At 29.8% G+C, this 21,964-nt stretch overlaps 1 protein-coding gene across 3 annotated transcripts in view; it reads left to right on the forward strand.

Annotated features, from left to right (window-relative positions):
• Nucleotides 1–21,964, forward strand: part of LOC145291965 (bone morphogenetic protein 1-like) — a 725,795-nt gene that overhangs the window by 671,544 nt on the left and 32,287 nt on the right. For 2 of the 3 annotated variants that reach the window (XM_080137904.1, XM_080137902.1), the window contains exon 6: nt 4,728–4,817. The exons of the other annotated variant lie outside the window; for it this stretch is intronic. In XM_080137904.1, the coding sequence (XP_079994030.1) occupies nt 4,728–4,817 (90 nt within the window). The remainder of the gene's footprint in view (nt 1–4,727; nt 4,818–21,964) is intronic. 3 annotated transcript variants of the gene reach the window in all.

Raw genomic sequence — 21,964 nt, forward strand, 5'->3', positions numbered from 1 at the left:
TAATTATCGAATATATATATATATATATATATATATATATATATGAGCAAACAGTTAATAAAATATGTTAAAAAACACTTTGAAATGAGTTAAAAACATATTTAATCTGAAAAGAAACACTAGATAAATGGATAGTCCTTAATCCGCGGAGTTTCGAAGAAATACTCTCCTTCTCATCTGAGGGTAGGAATTAGCAAAATGCGGGATCGGATTTTGCATGCAGAAGTATTTGATGAAACAACAAGTAAGTCAAAGATCTTACTTGAAAACAAAAAAAGTTAAGCAGAGGGAATATGGTAAAGAAAAAGGTGATTACACATGAATGGATAGTCTGGTGGAAGATAAAAATTCCAGTGACGGTAAAATCAAAATGTAAAACTTCAAGAAAGTTAAAAGAATTTCCATTTGTACAAGTAAAATCCAAAGACATCCCGTAATTGGAAGAAGATGGTCCATAATTATCCAAAGGCAGAAATCCATGGAATAATTCACAAACATGTGTACAAGGAAAAAAAATAATATTAATAAAAGAAAAATAAGATGCGCTTTTCACTCTACTTCCGAGACATAACTATAAATAAAAAAGATCTGGGAAGAAAAAAAAAATGATAAAGTTAAATATAAAATAATGGGAAACAAAAGTCAAAACTATCCAGACAGGAAATGTTAAAGGCGCGAAAAAATATATAGGGCAAAATAATATAGGTCAACTGAAATGTACAAGTCATCACTTAAAAAATGTCAGCAAGAGTTGTTAAACGACACTAAAAGGAAAATAAAATTATATATATATATATATATATATATATATATATATATATATATGTGTGTGTGTGCTGGTTGCATAAAATGAATCAGTTCACAATCATAATTTTTTTTCAGCAAATATATTTTTTTCTTTACCATCTTAGACAGGTTTCGCAACCTGTGACGATAAATAGTGATTTTCGTGTATTTCCAGACGCATATAAGTAAGGTATATTTTAGTGTGATTAAAATATATAGGAAGAAGCTTTAGAAAAAGAGACATTAATTGTCATATCTTTAGTAAGATAATGCAAACACACACACACACACACATATATATATATATACATATATATATATAAATATATATACACACACACATATATATATATATACATATATATATACATATATATATATATATATATATATATATATATATACTAGTGAAAGGTGCGACTTTACCTGTGCATGAAATACGCTTAAATATGATATTTTAATTTGTCCAGATTTTGTATATCTTATTACAGAGTCGTGATTTAAAAAGTAAAAAACAGTATTTAAGTGCCATCAGCTAGAATCGAAACACAAACTGTAGCATTCAAAGCTGGTGACGTTACCACTGTACCAGCATGACATGCATATAAACCGATTAAAAATTAAAAACAAAAATAAACTAAGGTGAACGTACAAGATGCTTAACGATTTTTTCCATTTTTACCCATTTCTGACCCCTTAAAAACAATTTTAACTGACTAAAGACCCATTAAAGAACAGCGTGTAAGAAATCCAATCATTTGAGGCTCCTATCACTGCTCTGCGACCTTTAGTTTCAGAGGAGATAGAGTTTGAAAACACGGAAACAGACAGGCAGACTGACAGACACACCGACAGACATAATATAGTTGTTTATATATATGTATATATATATATATATATATATATATATATATATACCTACAGACACTAGTGTTTCATGCTTATGCAATCATCAGTGTAGGGTAACAATTCCTACCGGCTATGAGATTCGAAATGTGTGTGTGGGGGGGGGGGGGGAGCTGTGAAACAGCGAAACAGTACCTTATGTGGATGACTACATATATATATATATATATATATATATATATATATATATAAAAGGAAATTCCATCTTATCAAGGCCAAGAAGCCACTCGAGGATAAGGGTTAAAAGGACAATATCATAGTAATCGTTAGAAGTGTAAATTTTATAAAATTGGGTTACTTAAAGGGAACGGCTCATCAAGAATTTGTTCACATTGGACTTGAAGACGGTCATATTAAAGTCAGCTGAAAAGCAGGTAAACGAAAGACAGTTCCACAGGTGTGCAGTTCTAAAAAAGAAGCTTTGTTCATGGAATCTACGTTTAGGTTTAGGCACAGATAAAGAGTGGGGGAAATTATTGATAGTGTTTACAGCCAAACGAGTGTTTCTTGTGAATGTTTTACGAGGGAGGTCCATAGATTGGAGCTCAGACGAGCACTTGCCATGAAAATAACGATAAAACAGACAGACTCACAACGTCTCTTCTGTGTGAAAGAGGTTGCAGGGAAGAGAAAAGGCTAAAATGTCTATTCTGAATTCTGTCACGGCAAGATAAGATCTTCCTAGCACCTCCTGTCCAGATGTAACAGCAATACTCCATCCTTGGACATATATATACTCCATCCTTAGACATATATATATATATATATATATATATATATATATATATATATATATATATATATATATATATATATATATTCTCTCCAGTACTTTTCTTTTAATAATTTGGAATTCATTCCATTTGCGTTTTTTTCCAAGGAACTCTGCCTTTTGGATTATTTTGTACCATTTGGAATTTACCCATTGGATTGAAATTTTAAATTCGACCGTTTTAGATTTTACCATTTTTGGATTCTTGCCCTTCACCGGACTGTCCATTCATGTGAAATCTTTTTATCATTTTTCTTTTGCCTCCTGTTTCCCTCACCTCACCCTTTTTTTTAACCAAGTAAGATCTGTGACTTACTTGTAGTTTCATTAAATACTTTTATATGCAAAATCCGATCCTGCATTTTACTAATTCCTGCCCTCTGATGAGAAGGAGAGTATTTCTTTGAAACTCCGCGGATTAAGGACTATCCACTTATCTTGTGCTTCCTTTTTTTAAAATTAAATGTTTTTAACTCTTTTTCAAGATGTCTTTTAACATGTTTTATTAATCATTTGTTCATATATATATATATATATATATATATATATATATATATATATATATATATATATATATATATTGAGAGACTGAGAGAGACATAGACAGAGAGGGATACATTTATTTCTTATGAAAATGTTTTCTCACAGATAAATATAATAAAGCATGATACATAAAACAGATGAACATCACAAACATCAAATAAAGTTAATTATACCTAAACCGAACATAATAAAAATAAACATGAATTGCCAGGAAAAACGATTTATAGAGAGATTCATGAATAATGCAAATGAAATATGATGTACTTTTATGCTATCTTGAAATTATAGTTGTGATAAGTTGTGATCATGCTGAACTCTGTAGCTGTTTAGGAGCATCATTTAATTGTAATCATCTCGCTGTGATTAGGCATACAAACTATGTAAGAGATAAGCTAACCATACACACTCGACTAGCTCAGTGTCTTAAGACAAAAAGAGAAAAAGCCTTATTTTGATTCAAGGGAGGTAAATTGAATACATTTCAAGGAAAATAATTCATGAATATTCTGAGAATACAATTCTGATAATTATTTGTTATTATGATTTGAAGTAAAAATTGAGTTGATGTGCAGAGGCCTATGAGCACTTTAGCTAGTATATTCATATTCCAAAAGAAAACAATTATCTATGATAAATGATTTAAAACCATTTTCATTTCCTAATAATATTTAAAAATTACATTTTCTTCGGAGATGTATGTTTTATTATATAATATTTGGTAAAATGTCTATATTTTCGTGGATAATGTTCAATGTCAAGCCTAGCATAAGTTGGGTTGACTCTCCACCATTTCTTTCATCTTTTTTTTTAGAGAATTTGAAAATATCATGTTTTGTTTTTTTCTACAAATTATTTTGAATCATATTTTTTTTTCTTGCTTTTGTATTGTTTTGATTTGTTTTTTTTGGGGGGGGGCATTGTTTTATTTGAAAATTTGTTCAGGGAATATTTCTCATATTAATTGGTCATTTTCTGCAGTCTCTTCAAAAACATGTTTATCTAACTAAAGTTCGAACATACTTTCATAATCTTCAAACCGTAAAAAGCAGCCGACTTTGCATAAACTCATTATTCATATCATCATCCTTGTATAAATTCTCATCCATTTTTAATTTCTGTTGCTGCTGCTGCTGTTATTGTATTTTTTGTTTGTTTTTATTTCATGTTAATTCAAATTGTTATCATTATAATTTCTGCCATTGCTTTTGCTATGTTTCAACTGAATGTACTTGTGCATTTGTTGCTATTTTTTTGTTGCTGTTTTTCAATATTAAAAAAAAATACATAACAGTCTTGCTGTATCACCCCTATTTAGATATATAATGAACTCTTCTTACAAACACATAATACTTTGACTGTAATCCACTCAGGAAGTCAAGTAGCAAAAGCTACACTGGTAAAATTATATTACTATAAATTTCTTTATAATATATGTCTTTTATATTTATGTATTATCCCTGTTGAAGGATATAGCAAATAGCCAATTTAAATTTAATAAGAGACTAGGTTTTAAAAAAATTGAATTCCTTGCATTGTGAGCCTGTTTGAAAAAAAAAAACGTTTCTCACGCAAATTGTACAAGCTATTTATTTGCTTGAAAGTAAACGACTTTTGCATATATAGGTAGTAGCATAAATGTCGTCATACTCTTTCCCCTCGGAGGCTACAACACCCCAGTAGAGGACTGGTTCTCACATTAAATGCTTATTCATTATTGCAGGCTGGAATACACTTCGTGACAATGATGGGCTTCAACCTTTATCTCCGAGTGAGCCAAGGAAATCATCATTTTTGACAGCTGCTCAGGGGGGTAAATTTCAGTTTCATTAACGTGTGGCATGCAATCCTGACCCTGAAATATACACTCACAAAAAATGTTGTCACTTGTTGTATTATTATTATTTTTTTTTGCTTTTTTATGATTAAATGTTTAATATTGAGTGTATATAGATGTGAATAAGTGTTACCTTATATATATATATATATATATATATATATATATATATATATATATATATATATATGTAAAGAGAGAAAATGAAGGTATAAAAACTATTTAATAATAGATATAGATTTATTCATTTATTTAATAAATGCATACATCAATTGGAGTATTTGGGTAAAAAGAAACTCTTTATCCCATGGTATTTCAAATCCTATTGTATATTTATATATATATATATATATATATATATATATATATATATATATATATATAGATAGATAGATAGATATAGATAGATAGATAGATAGATAGATAGATAGATAGATTGATAGATAGATAATCAGAACCTTGAGGTGAATAGGAGCACAGATTAATGAATGCTGTGGTATCCAGTCTTACAAAATATTTTTAGGGGGTAATATTATATAAGATGATCACAGCCAAAAAGAGAATAGCTCAATATACTTGATAGAGCAAATGGAATTTATAGATATTTTATTTAAATTTCATCCAGAAAAATATATTTTTTCAAAATGGGAATTTATTACTTAGACGAACTCAGAGTTGTTTCTTAACCCATGGATTTCCGAGGCTCATCTTCTCAGAGGAAAAGTCATTAGCAAATATTAGATCTTATTTGAAATAATATAAGATGATCCAAGCCAAAAAGAGAATAGTTCAATATAATTGATAGTATTACCTCCTATATATATTTGCATGTGTATAAATTAATAATATTGACTATTAATATATATAGGGCCAACAATACGCAATAAGGTTTTCAATTATAAAAATATATAGGGCCAACAATACGCAATAAAGTTTTCAATTATAAAAAAACCGGTAGAACATATAAATATAAATGATAATATTATAAATATTCCAGAATGGTAATGTAATTCCTCTCCTTTCTGTAATAATGAGATAAAACATATAATTACGGGAGATTTAAAGATAGTAAATAATTCTAAATTAAGAAAACTCCTTAGTAAAGGTCAGAATTATAGAGAGCCTAAATGCCTAAATTACACTAAATGCGTTAAAGAAGTAACTAAAGCACTAGAAGGTTTTATTATGTCTATGGTAAAGAAATATAAATTAGCACAGTCTACGTTTGATGCATGGAAAAATAGTATACTTAAATGCGTAAATGAAAAGGTTAAACATATAAAAAAAAATTTAAACACCTTAGAAAAACTAATCCTCTTCTAAAAAATTCAGAAATATTGGAGGAACTTAAAATACTTCAAGACAAGTTTGTAATAGTCCCGATTGATAAAGCGGCAAACAATATAGCTTTTATATGTAAAAAATATTATATACAACGTTTTTGTAGGACTTATAGGTAACGTTTCAGATACCTATAAATTAAGTAATATTAATTTAGATAGCATTATACTGAATAATAGTATTATTAGTGAAAAAGTAGGATTAAAGTTAGAAGAAAAAACAAAAATCTTCCATGTATGTATTGGATACCTAAAATGCATAAAAATCCAGTTAGTGCTAGATTTATTGTAGGTTCAAAGACGTGCATCACTAAACCTTTAAGTAAAGATATATCTAAAATATTTAAATTAATTATAAATCAAATAAATAATTTTCACCTGAAAAGAAAATTCTATAACAATGTAAATCTATTTTGGGTAGTAAATAATTCCCAACTAGTGAAAGAAAAATTAGATAAAATAAATTCCATAATAAAAGCAAAATCTATAGCTTCTTATGATTTTAGTCCGCTATATACTAAAATTCTGCACGAAAAACTTATAAAAGAATTAAATGATACTGTAGATTTAGCTTTTGAAGGCGGAAAAGGTAAATATATAGACTTTTCAAACTCTAAAGCTTTCTGGTGTAAAAATAAAAATAGCAAAACGAGTGTTTCTAAAGATATTTTAAAAATACTTGTAAGTCATCTTATTAAAGAATGCTATTTTCAAATAGGAAATAAAATATTACTCCAAACGATAGGTATCCCAATGGGATTGGATCCTGCACCATTTTGGGCAAATTTGTATTTACATAGATTCGAGTATATATATATATATATATATATATATATATATATATATATATATATATATATATATATATATATATATATATATATATATATATATGTCATCACTATTAAAAACTGATATATCTAAAACATATAATTTTCATGGGTGTAGGAGATTTATAGATGACCTTATATGTATAAACGATAATGATGAATTCGAAAAAAAAATCAGCATCTTATATATCAAAACGAATTAAAATTGAATTGTGAACATAGAGGACAACAGGCTACATTTCTGGATTTAAATATAAAAATTGAGGATGAGATTTTTCTTGATAAGAGAAACATTTTCCCCTTTAAAATAGTACATATGCCGCATAAAGATAGCACCTGCCCTGTTTTTATGTTTTATGGAACCATTATGTCAGAGTTTTTGAGAATAGCTCGCGTTACTTTAAAATTAACAGATTTTATACCTCCAGTTTCTCGCTTATTAATAAGGATGATAAAACAAGGTGGAGATAAAACAAAAATATCTAAACAGTTAAATAAAGCATTTGTTCGTTATCCTGATGCTTTTGAAGCGTTTAAGATTAACCAGATTATATTAATAAAGGAAATCCAAAACTATATTAGTAATGTATAAAATGTATTTGTAATTACATATAATAAATTTATATAAAAAAAAAATGTATATATGTATAAATATTTTTACCCTTTATATATTTAATTTTAAATAAATAAGAATGTAAATATACAAAATACGAATCATAGTGGGGGTAATAAGTAGTTAAATGGATTCATCCTAATCTTATAAATACAAGACTGATAAATTAAAAAATTAAAAAATATATCCATTTTAAATGTGGAAATTGATGAATCACACAGGTAAGAAATTCATTTTTATAGCATGAAAAGGTTAGTAATTGCAATTAAGAATAGGAAATTAGGTCAAATGTTTGTAACATGTCTTCTTCCTAAGATTAAGGGAGGTGGTGTTTGATCAACACTGCTGGGGAGCCATGATGTAATATACTGTTTTGTTTTTAAATCCCCGAAACAGTGTTTCATGGTAAACAACTGATGATCCCTTAAAAAGTAAATTATTAGTACTATAGTAAATTCGAGAGCGATCTGATGCAGTGATTGCAGGTGATTAAATGACTTACTGACTAGATGGTTTTCTAACGAATGATAATTTTTTTTTTTTGTATAGTTTTAAAGGTTAAAAACTTCAAAGACTATATATATGTTAGTCCTCGTGCGAAAGAGCAGGATACAAAATGTTTTAAATAATAATAATAGAATAAAAATAACAAAGACTTTCGCTGGCGAGGACTACTATTGACTGTAACTAGTTATACAGTCCTTTTGAAATTTTCATCTCTATTTTTCTCGTTATGTACTGAATATTTGTTAATGAAACCTATATGAAATATGTTCCTTATTAAATTTTAAAGATTTTCTATTCTGAAAGAAGTTTGAAAAATGTAATCTAAAAAAGTTATTTTAAAGTTTTTGTTAAAAAAATTCAGATTTTCTCATTATTCAGATGAGAAATAATATAGGTCGTCTAATTTAAGCTAAAAATGCAAGTTCCTTTCCATGTGATTCGTTGAACACAGTTAAGGCGGCTTATTATGTTTGTTCGATTGATTTGACATAAACAGGGTGTACTACTCTGTTCGTCATGTAACAGTCAGGTGGAATTCGCAAATTAAAAAAAAGAGCTCAACATCCTATTGGATTGAGCTATACCATAATAATAAATAATAAAATGTCAACATTTTATTGCATTTTCATGGTATCACCGATCATCTTAGATCTACCTGAAAAAAATGAATTAATATCATGGGTTACAAACCAGTTGAGTGTACTTCTAATGATCGGTAATGCAGTGAAACTGCAGTAAAGTGTTTAAAAATATGTTAGGCAAGAGTCATTAAACAAAGCAGTGAGTTGCTATTATATATATGTAATGTATGTAAATATATATAAAAAATATATACATGTAATATATATATATATATATATATATATATATATATATATATATATATATATATATATATATATATATAATGTGTGTATACATATATTCCAAACTATATGCAGAGATAAGTGGATATTGAAGTTAAAATCTAACATTTATTGTGATTAGATGTCATATTAAGTGTATACTTCTATTTGAATAGAGAATATATGTTATTTTTAAACAGTGAAATACTGTCTATGGCCTACATTATAGAAAACCAATTAAGCAAAGAAAAACGTAGCTTTCAACATAAACTGTAGGCAGCATCTGGCTATGAAGTGTCTCTCCCTCGGGATGTGGGTTCTATTCCCATTAAAAGCTGCACTTTCTTCAAAATGTTTATTTATTTTGCTTGGAAAAATTTCTTTAATTTTCATTTTTGATTTGCCATTGTTGTTTTGCTTTAATTTGCTTTTCATATGATGCTTTTTTTTTCTTCTTCCTCAATTAAAATTCCTCCATCTTTTTCATTTAACTTCTTCATAAAATGTGGGTTACCGGTTGGCAGCACGAAGTGACTTTCTTCATAAAATTTTATCGTTCACGTTGATTTTGATGTGCCGTTGTTTGAGTAAACTTTGACTGAGTCCTTCCAAATCTTTCAAAGAAAAAAAAACGAGAAAGATTTTATGTTATTCTTATTCAGCCCAACATTTCTGCGCTATTAATGCGTTTCTGCATTTTGGGGCAGATAGTCCAATTTTCACAACCATATAAAATACAAACCAAATATACTCCTTAAGAATATGTTGCCTAGTTTTGAGATTGATGGTATTGGAGCATAATACTGAGTTAAGTTTGCTAAATGCTTGTTTACTCTGAGCTATATGCGATCTTATATCACCAAAATGCAAAAACGCATTAATAGTGCAGAAATTTGATTTGTGAGACAAATGTTGGGGGTCGTTTTGGAAAGATTACAGTTCTAATCAGAAAATATGGACGAGATCTGGATGCACTAAACGATTGCTGATGGAAACTATCATGAAAAGATAAATGAGTTTCTTAGGACATATTTACCGTCAAACAGGCATAGAACATCTGGTAGAATGCCAGGAAAGCAAGATAGACCAAGAAACATTTTGATGGACAACTTGATCGATTGGACGGGATTATCGTAAAAAGTTGAGCTGTTTTGGGCTATGGATAGCCACCCGCATTGGTCACCAATGCTGTTAAACGGCAGGGTCGCTGATGATGCTTATGATTCACCCCAAACAAGGTACAATGCTATTAGAATATAAGAAACTACTATTATGCCTACAGGGATACTATGTAGGGAGTTGAGCAGTGAGATGACTGTTCACATTACATGTAAATTTCTGCATATTAAAACAGTCAGGAAAAGAGGGAGGGAATTCCAATGTCTATCAGTTCATGGGAAGCAACTATTAAAGTAGAAAGCTTTATAAAATCCAGGGACCTCTGCAATGAAAGGGTGGGATTTTGCTTCTTGTCGGGATAGTCGGGGGTATTTTCGTCGAGGGACCGAAATGCTACGAGTTTTTCAGAGTCTATTTTATTAACGTAGTTATAAAACAAGCACAAGCATGCAATACTGAGACGAGGGTTGGAGCTTGTTTGTCATACAGAATCTGCTAGATTGAAGACGTTTTTGGAATTTGTCTAAGAAGGAGAGACAAGTAATATATCACCAGTCCAAAATTCCAAAGTCTAGCTGTTTAAGGAAGAAACTATTCGAGTAGAAAGCTTTCTGACATTTAGGACTTCAACAGTGAAGAGGTGAGATTTTGTTGGTAAGTGGGTTTGTTGGGGATATGTATGTTGAGGGGACACAATTGCAACAAGTTCATCAGAGCACATTCCATTAAATTCTTTGTAAAACAGACACAGAGATGCAACATTGCAACAATGGGACAGGAGCTGGAGCTTAGTTGACAAAGTGGGATATATTAGATTGATAACTCTATTTTGGATGACCCTATCCAAGAGGGAAAGGCTAGCAGTAGATGCACCAGCTCAGATATAGCAACAACACTCCATGCATGGCTTTGTGGATATACAAGATACTGACAGGTGTAAGTAATTTACTAGTGTGGTAGAGGGAGCTCACTTCCTTTGCAACAGCCTTGTCAATGTCTGCAATGTATTTGTTCCAATTCATATTGCCTATGAATGTCAGGCCAAGTAGTTTGAATGATAAACTGTCAACTAGCGTCTTGTAAGGTGCTAACTGTGAATACCCGGCGATGCTCGGCCAAAACATATTTATAGTCATATATCATTTAAGATACACTGAAATATCCTAACTTGTCACGAAAAGTGACCACATGTTGAATTTAGTGGAGCATAAAACACACCCACCTTGGTTTATGAAAACCAAATGCGAAGTAACTTTCATAGCTTAAAGAAGGAATTATCCTCATAGCTTAAATATATAATCTTACTTCCGGTTTTAAACGCAACCATTGTCTGTTATTTATGAGTGAAAATAAATTAAATTACATATAAGTTAAATTAAAAATAAATTAAATAAATCAACTTTAAATAATATTTCTAAATAAAACAATTAAAACGATTCTATTACAATAAATAATAACACCGATCTAATTATTAAAATAGATTTTCTATAATACAAATGAAGGTATTCACTGAATGTCGATTCTTTTGAATACATAATTCACTATATATAAGTGCGAAATACATCTGAAGATTTTTTTTTTTTTACATGGAGATCACCACTTATCAAGGCTCGGAAGCCACTCGAGGATAAGGGTTATGAACAGTAATCAGTTGGATAGTATCGTAGTAATCATTAGTAATGGAGATTTGATAAAGTGTCTTACTTAAGTGGGCGGTTCATCAGGAATTTGTTTATGTTGGACTTGAAGACATCCAAGTTGTAGTCAGGTGGGAAACAGGCAAACGGAACAGAGTTCCACAGGCGTGCAGTGGTGTGCAGTTCTAAGAAAGAAGCTTTGTTCATGGAATCTATGCTTTGATTTAGGCACAGATAAAGAGTGGGGAAATTACTGACAGTGGTTTCAGCTAGACGGGTGCTTTTTGTGAAAGATTAGATGTAGAATTCATGCTGGAACGAAAGCATATACAGGGTGACCCCAAAAAACGGGCCCCAACTCTAATTAGGCCCCGTTTCTTAGTGTTTTGTCCGAATGAAATGAAACTTTGGTCATAGCTAGTTTATTATATTCAAAACATCACATCAAAGCATTAGGGTCTTTGGCCTTTTTTTCCGTTCTACAGCATATGTTCCAGATGGCCTCCATTTAGCTCCATGCATTTCTTGAGGCGCAGCACGAAGTTGTCCATGACTTTCTTACAGACCGAATTGGTAATGGCTCTCATCTCCTCCCTGATGGCTTCCTTGAGTTCCGTGATGGTTCTGGGTTTCCCTGTGCAGACTCTGTCCTTAAGATAGCCCCAAAGAAAAAAATCTGAGGGGCTTAGGTCCAGGCTATGGGGTGCCCACTTAAAATCAGTCTTGAGACTGATCACTCAGCTTTCAGCCAATCTCGGGACAGGTTTGAGGTGTGAGAACTTACTCCGTCCTGCTGGAACCAGAACTTCCTCATGAGCGACGCTAGATGGTCTGGAGCTCACTCTTGAAGGTTTTGAGGACCTCCACATACCGTTTCTTGGTGACTGTCACTGCTGCGCCAGATTCTTCAATGAAGATTGGTCTGATGATGCCTCTGGCCGAGATTGCAGCTCACACCGTGCAGGGGCTTGGTGGCTACTTCATTGGCTCTGGAGGATCCTCAGAAGACATTTGTCTTGGAGTTCGCCTTTCTATCAAGATGAAAGTGGGCTTCATCTGAGGTCCAAAGGAGGTTAAGGAAACTTGGTGTCTCCTCAATCTTCTCGAGCATCTTGACTGCCATAGCCTTCCTCTGCTTTTTGTCTGAGGCTGTAAGGGTCTGCAGCATCTGTATTCTGTATGGGTAAGCCCTGATATCGTTCACCAGCACTCTCCTGCAAGTCTCACGGAACACACCGAGGGACTGACTTTACTTACGCACAGAGCTTTTCGGACTCTGCTGGAGAGACTCTCTCACTCTTACAACCAGCTCGGCTGTTCGCTTCTTGGGACGTCCCGAGTGGCTTGGACAGTTCTCTCTGGCAGCGTTGAGGTTCTCCACGGTCCCATACTTCTCGAAGTGGTCCACCCAGTTCTGAATTCTGCTTTTGGATGGAGCCTTTTCACATTTGAACTGACGCATGAAACTGTCCTGGGTTTTCTTAAAAGAGCCTGTCTTGAAGTAAAATTTAACACAGTGTATTCTTTGTCCCAGCTCCCACTGGGGTCTTGGTGTACTCACAGTTGTTGATTCTGCCGTATCTTGTAATATAAGGGCAATCGGTGAATAAATAATGGAGATATCACATAAAGTGTACACGGGGCCCGTTTTGCGGGGGGGGGGCGTCACTCTGTATAATTCCGTTTTCAATATGAAAATTAATATTTGAAACAGTGTACTTTTTGTACATATTAATTAAATTGTGAACAAACAAACAAACTGAAAGGGATACGACTTTATTATAATATTTATATATGGTAATTGTTCATAAAACGAGACCCTAAGTTTCAAAGATGGCGGCAGGTCTGTCAATTGAAGTATGGAAGCACAAAATTGATACAATACTTTCGCTATTCTTCAAAACTGCTTAATTATATATTTGGATATGTGTATCCCTTGAAATAAATAACTCGCTAAAAGATGACCTCAAACAATAGCACATCAAAACCAGCATAATTGACAATTTCATTGAAAAAATTAATTTGTGCTACCATAGCTCATGTGGATGCGTAAAACAAAGAAGAAATTTACAATTTTAATTTTGGGAGAAAAAATTGCATTTTAGTTTCTACTTCCATGTTTTTTTTTTGTTTTTTGTTTTTTAGGAATCCAGAAAAATCCCTAAATCCACAGCAAATAGTATCCGGTCAGATTCAGTTTTTATATTAAAGACTTCCTGTTTTGGGTCTCTCAATCTTGTGGTTGTTCCAGTTTTGTGCCAATTTATAATTATTAATTTATCTTTAATTAAGTTTATTTTTAATTAATTTAAATTTAATTGTTAGGTGAAAATGCAGAATAGTTAACAAAACCCTCCACCTTCACATGTTAAAAGTGGCTTTCTTAACAATCTTCTCAAGCTTATCAACCGTATTGAAATAATGCCATTATTATTTAGAAAGCCATTCTTAACATAGAAAGATGAACCTTGTATTTTCTGTATTTTCACTTAGCAATTCAATAAATAAATTAATAAGTTTGAGAAATTGAAAATCTCATCGGAAGTTATATTATAAATGAACCACACACACACATAGACACCCAAACACACACACACACACAGATAATTTCGCTGTTATAGATATACAGATATGTGTGCGCTCGCGCGTGCGCGTGTGTGTGTGTGTGTGTGTGTGTGTGTGTGTGTGTGTGTGTGCATTTCCCTACCAAACTACTCTGTCAATGTTCAGTCTACAGACTCGAGATTTAACATGAGGGATATTGAGATTGGTTCATTTAAATTGGTTCATTTATAATATAACTTCGAACGAAATTTTCAATTTCCCAAACTTATTAATTTATACACTAACTCAACACCATTTGCTGCGAAGTTTGATTTCGGGATTCTTCTTGGTTGCCCTTTTTTATATGCTAAAATTGATAACATCCTTTTGCTATTTCATATCATGTTTGCTATTTCATCTGCGCTTGTCTGTTAAATGTTTGCGATTCACAAATGTACACATAAATCCAACTTAGCAGTTGCATAAGGCATAATTGTCAGAAAAAAATGTAGTGGGGACCCCATGGAAATTCCACAGTGATTTCTATGCCAATCTGTATAATGTACTTTTAATAATAATATTCCTTTTGGAATAATAAATGTATGGCAAGGTCGATTCTATTTTTAAAAAAGATTCCGTGAAAATGCAGCATTAATTCAAATAACCGAATATGTCTCTTCATCTTCAATCTAATTCTTTTTAAAACAATAAAGATTGTTTTGTCATCATACCAAGTCACTTTTTGAAATGTACTTTTAAAAAATGTACTGTTTTAGTTCATGTGACAACATAAATTGATTTGGGAACAATTTATTCTAAAATGTGTCTTTACGGATTTTTAATATCTTAGCGACATTAGATTAATCATTATTCACTAATCGAATGATTTGAATTTTTTTAACATGTGTGAAATTTTAAATTTCACGTGGATGTTACTTATGGCTGTCCAGGACCTCAAACAACGAGGAAATATAGCTAAATTATAGATTGTGCTTTAAATAGAGGTAGGCTATAGAAACAAAATTTTTCAAATAAATGCCAAAAGTGGCTTATTACCTTCATTTATATGTAAATAGATGGGAACAAGTGATTTTGTTCAAAACGGGTCAAAATTGGAGGGTCGCTGGCCCCAAACGTGTATTGACCGCGTCGACGCGTGAAAATGGCCCAAATTTCACCCCCGAACACACTTAATCACTTATTGAAAGCCACAAGCTGCATTTTTTGACTATAAATGCATTTGTATCATTAAATCTAACATTCCCATTGGCTATCCCACAAGTATAGGTTTTTTTAGGGTATCTCAGAGTCCAAAATGGGTCAAAATTACCCCAAAATTAGCCAAAAATGGTCGGAAATCACGGATTTTCCAAAATGCACCTCCCAAGCCACACAGGGTGCAATTTTTGACCATAAATGGCTCTATATCATTAAATCTAACATTCTCACTGGCTATCCCACCTATATAGGGCTTTTCAAGGTATCTTAAGGGTCCAAAATGGGTCAAATTTACCCAAAAATTAGCCAAAAATGAACGAAAATCACGGATAATCCCCAAAATGCAGGTATTATATCTCATCGTTTTGAAAAAATCACTTGTTCCCATCTATTTACATATAAATGAAGGTAATAAGCCACTTTTGGCATTTATTTGAAAAATGTTGTTTCTATAGCCTACCCCTACTTTAAAAGAAAACATGTTCATTTATTAAATTCGATATTATTGCATTTAAAGCATGGGTGATTGAAAATATGAAATATCAGTTAGAAACCAAATTAAAATGCAAGAGATTTCTTTTTTCTAAATAAATGAAAGTAATTATTTAAATCCAAATATCTCAGCTTAACAAGCCTTTTCCGGTAGTATACATGTTTTTTTTTTTCCTTTTCTTTTTCTTCCTTTATTGTCGAGATCTAACGATTTCACTGCCACGGACACCCAACTTCTACCGATATCTTCAGTGACTGTCTTTTAAATGCGCTGATATTTGTAGTAACCGTTAACCTGTGTGTTATAGCCATTAAATGCAATAATACTATATTTGAAACACCGGTTGATTAAAATATGAGAAATCAGAAACCAAATCACAATAAAAGATAAACTTTTCTTGTTTGCTAATAAATGTAGACATCCAAACATTCCACTTTAGCAAGTCTTATCGTATTTGATACTTGTGCATAATTTAAACATGACGTAACTCAATGTCTGATCGGCCATAATTGACTGAACAAATCGCCCAATTTCTCTGCGTGTTATTATATAGATATGAAAATAGGGCAAACGGATTTCGATATCTTCACTTTTTTTAAAAAAAGTCTATGAAAATATTACCTTTGTCATATTTTCGTTAGCTACCACCATTCTGTTATAATGGCATATATTTCATTTCTTTTTGTTTGGTTGAATAGATTTAGTATAATCTCAGCTCAGTAAGATGCTGTGTTTTCTCCTCCATATCATACGAAAGAAGAAGCGACATTTTTTTCCTCTTGCCTGAATCCTGAGATTGAAGAATTTTCCTGGAATTGATTTATGCTTGGAGATAAAAAAAAAAAAAAAAAAAAACATAATATGCTGGATTCTCATAAGAAAAATCTCCAGAAATAAAACTAGGGTGAGGTTATGATGACGCTAGAATAACTGTCTTGGAATTTAGTGCAGAGACGTTTTTATTTAAGCGCAAAAAACTTACTTGGAAACGCTCTTTTGTTTTCTTATCTATCATTATATTTATATATGTATATATATATATATATATATATATATATATATATATATATATATATATATATATATATATATATATATCAACTAAAAATAATATATATGTACTAAAAATAATATAAATATATATATGTATACACATATATAGACTAAAAATAATATATATACTAAAATAATATATATAGATATACTAAAATAATATATATATATATAGATATACTAAAATAATAATATATATACTCCCATAATATATATATATTCTATAAAAATTATATATATATACATGAATATATAAAAATTAATATATATATTAAAAATAATATATATATATATATATATATATTACAAATAATATATATATATATATATATATATATATATATATATTACAAATAATATATATATATTAAAAAATATATATATATTAAAAATAATATATATATATTATTTTTAATATATATATATATTAAAAATAATATATATATTAAAAATAATATATCTATTAAAAATTATATATATATATATTTAAAATAATATATCTTAAAAATAATATATATATATCTTAAAAATAATATATATATATCTTAAAAATAATTTATATATATGTATAAATATATATATATATATATTAAAGATAATATATATATATTAAAAATAAAATATACATATCTTAAAAACAATATATACATTTATATACATTAAAAATAATTTATATATACATACATATATATACATACATATATATACGTACATAGACATACATATATATCTATACATACATATACATACATATATATATTAACATATATATATACATATATATACATACATATACATACATATATATACATATATATATATACATACATATATGTACATACATATATATATACATATATATACATATACATACATATACATATATATACATATATGTACATATATATACATATATATACATGCATATATACATATATATATGCATACATATATATGCATGCATATATATATGCATACTTATATATACATATATATGCATACATATATATATGTATGCATAAATATACATGTATGTATGTATATATATATATGAATATATATATGTATATATATGTATGTATTTATATAATGTATATATACCTATGTATATATGTTTGTATATATATATATATATATATGTATACATATATATATGTATATATATTTATACTTATATATATGTATATATATGTATATATGTATATATATGTATGTATATATGTATGTATGTATATGTATGTATATGTATGTATGTGTATATATGTATGTATATATATATTTGTATATGTATGCATATGTATATATATATGTATACATATATATATGTATATATATTTATACTTATATATGTATATATATGTATATATATGCATATATGTATGTATATATGTATGTATATATATGTATGTATATATGTATGTATATATATATATATATTTGTATATGTATGCATATATATGTATAGATATGTATGTCTATGTATATATATGAGTATATATTGTATATATATGCATATATATGTATGTCTACGTATATATATATATATATATATGTATATATGTATATATATATGTATATGTATATATATGTAAATATATATGTATATATAGACATACTAAAATAATAATATATATACTCTCATAATATATATATATTCTAAAAATAATATATATATACATGAATATATAAAAAATAATATATCATCAGTGCAAATATATATATACATACATATATATATATACATATATGTATGTATATATATATGTATGTATGTATATATTTATGTATATATATTTATGTATATATTTATGCATATATATGTATGTATATATATATATATATATGTATGTATGTATATATATGTGTATGTATATATGTATGTATATATTTATGTATATATATGTATGTATATATTTATATATATATATATATATGTGTATGTATATATTTATATATGTATATATGTATGTATGTATATATATATGCATGTATGTATATATATATGTATATACGTAGGTATATGTATATATATATATGTATATATATGTATGTATGTATATGTATGTATATGTCTGTATATATAGATATGTACGCACACATAAATATATATTGAAAGAGATTTGTGTTTACTATAACCTTTTATGCAAGTATAAATCATGTAGAATATCTGCATTAATATAATTACACGTAATAGTTAACTAAAGATGATCATCCCATAAGAAAACCGAAAAAAACTCATAGGGAATTAAATAAAATGAATGTTTAAAAGAATATGCAAATTAGCTAGATCTTTTGCAAGCGAATGCAATTCTACGACCTATATATAAGAATGTTGTATTTTCTTTTTAAATAAATAGAAAAAAAAATGTTTTTAATATATTTACCAGTACAAAAAAAAAAACAGATTTATTGGAGTAAAAGTCACTTAATGTGCGTGTGTGTGTGAGATCCTGCTTCGTAGGTTCCGAAACGGCTGGCCTATCTTTTGAAAATTTTACACAAATGTAATTTATATGTCCGGCAGTGTTCTTAGATATGTTTTTTTTTTTAAATCCCTTCGATAAGTATCGAAAATCGGAAAAATCTTATCTTAAAAATAATGTTTCACTCTTATAAATGAAAAAGAATTTTTACAGAGAATATTTTACGTTACATCTGCTAAGGGAAATAATAAAATCTAACCAACCAATTTTCAAAAATCCCAAAAATCCGATCTTAAAAATAGTCTTTCTTCTTTCATAGATAAAAAAAAAAAGAACTTTTACCGGGAAATATTTTAAGTTACACTTGTCAAAGGAAACAATAAAATCTCAGCAAATCATTTCTTCTTAAAAAACAGATTCATTGTCATTTGTAGATATAGATCAGTAGTAGAACATTTGACTACAGAGCGAATGATCGCCTGTCCAAGTCGGGGTGTAACTCACCATTTTATTTTAATTTTTTCTTATTAATGAATTCAATTCATGATAAAAGGGGAGGTACAAATCATTTTCTTGTTTGCATATTATAAAATCTAAACATTTATCAGAATTGGCATTTATATGTCATTTATCATCAACCCCAAATACCAGCTGACGTCATATTGTAAACAAATACAAACAGAATTTGTTGAACGACATTATCATTATTATCTTTTTTTCTTTTCTTTTTTTTTTTGAATTAATCCACTGGGCAAAGTATTCCTTGTAATATACAATAATCAACAGAGGATTGATTCTATAATAATACATACGCAATCTGCATAAATTAAAATATCATGTTTAAGCGTATTGTACAACCAGGCAACGTCGGACGGCCAGCTAGTATATATATATATATATATAGTAGAACCTCGGTATACTGCATTAAAAATCATTAACAAAATACAGTGCAGTATATAATAGATATGTATATAATCAAATAATATTATAAATAACGCTATAAGGCGGGGCAAACACCATAACCTGAGGCCGGAAGAACATTGTATTCCACATAGTAACCTGAAAAAAAACGTATCCTAGGGCCAGCGTATCCCGGGATTCTTATATATATATATATATATATATATATATATATATATATATATATATATATATATATATATACTCGCACTTCAGCCCAGCTTTGCTCGGGCTCTATATACTGGTCATAACTTCAAGAATTGCCTGAGAGGTCAAATTTTTTTTAACTTTGACCCTAATTTTGACCCCTTAATATTTATTGTTTTGGGCTCAAATCAAATTAAAATTTTTGATCCATGTTCAAAGAACATACATCTAAAATTTAAAGTATTTAGACCCAAAATTGGCAGAGAAGTTTGGTAAAGTTTTCAAAGGTCAAATCGTTGAACTTTGACCCTTTAACAGCCAAATTTCGGGCTGAAAACCGATTAAAAAGATTTTCTGAAATTTCAATACTCCCTATGTTAAACCTCGAGTCTGCAGATTGAAAATTGACAGAGTAATTTGGTAGAGAAATGTAAACACACAAACAGACACACAGACAATTTCACTTTTATAGATATACTAGCAGTTCAGCCCAGCTTTGCTTGGGCCCTATGTACTGTTCATAACTTTATGTGCATATATATATATATATATATATATATATATATATATATATATATATATATATTAAAAAGTTTGACTCGTGTCCAGGTAGCCTACATCTAAAATTTCAAGTGTTTAGACCCAAAATCGGCAGAGGAGTTTGGTAGAGTCTGCAAAGGTCAACTCTTTCAACTTTGATCTCTTGACAACCAAATTTCTTTCCGAAAACCGATTAAAAAGATTTTCCCAAATCTCAATACCCCTAATGTCAAATCTTGAGTCTGTAGACTGAAAATTGACAGAGTAATTTGGTAGGGAAATGTACACGCACAGGCAGACACACAGACAGTTTCAGGGAAGGGAAATATGTGGGGGTGGGAGGAGGGGGGTTACTTTAAAATTCGAGTCTTAATGTTAAAGTTTTTAGGCGTCTCGTTGGTGAGATGATTTCTTTCTATGTCTTGACCTGTTGGGTGTCCGCTTATGTTTGGAGGAAGGGGGAGGGCTATGATTCGGGTTTATTTATTTTTATTTTTTATTTTGTTGTTTATTGTTTGGAGAGAGTCAGCTATCGATCGCGGGCACGGGTACACACATGCGCACGTACACACATATATACTTAAAAGAAACGGTCACATGTACACATACATCTCCGCCCTGGCGTGCAAATATATGCACATATGCGCGCATTCAGGCATAGACACCCGCGTTGCTCTCGCTGACGTCCAATTTTCTTTAAGGTGCTAAAATTGGGTACGCGTGCGTGGGCATGGATGCGCTCATACACAGATACATATACACATCGACGCCCCTGCCCCCAAAGGAGGCGTTTATACGGGCCGATATGCGCATATTGATTCAGGCATACTTGCACCCCACGCATACATGCTAGC

This window comes from Euprymna scolopes, chromosome 13 (genome assembly GCF_053919585.1).
Source record: "Euprymna scolopes isolate OS-2025 chromosome 13, ASM5391958v1, whole genome shotgun sequence".
In the NCBI taxonomy this organism is placed as follows: domain Eukaryota; kingdom Metazoa; phylum Mollusca; class Cephalopoda; order Sepiida; family Sepiolidae; genus Euprymna; species Euprymna scolopes.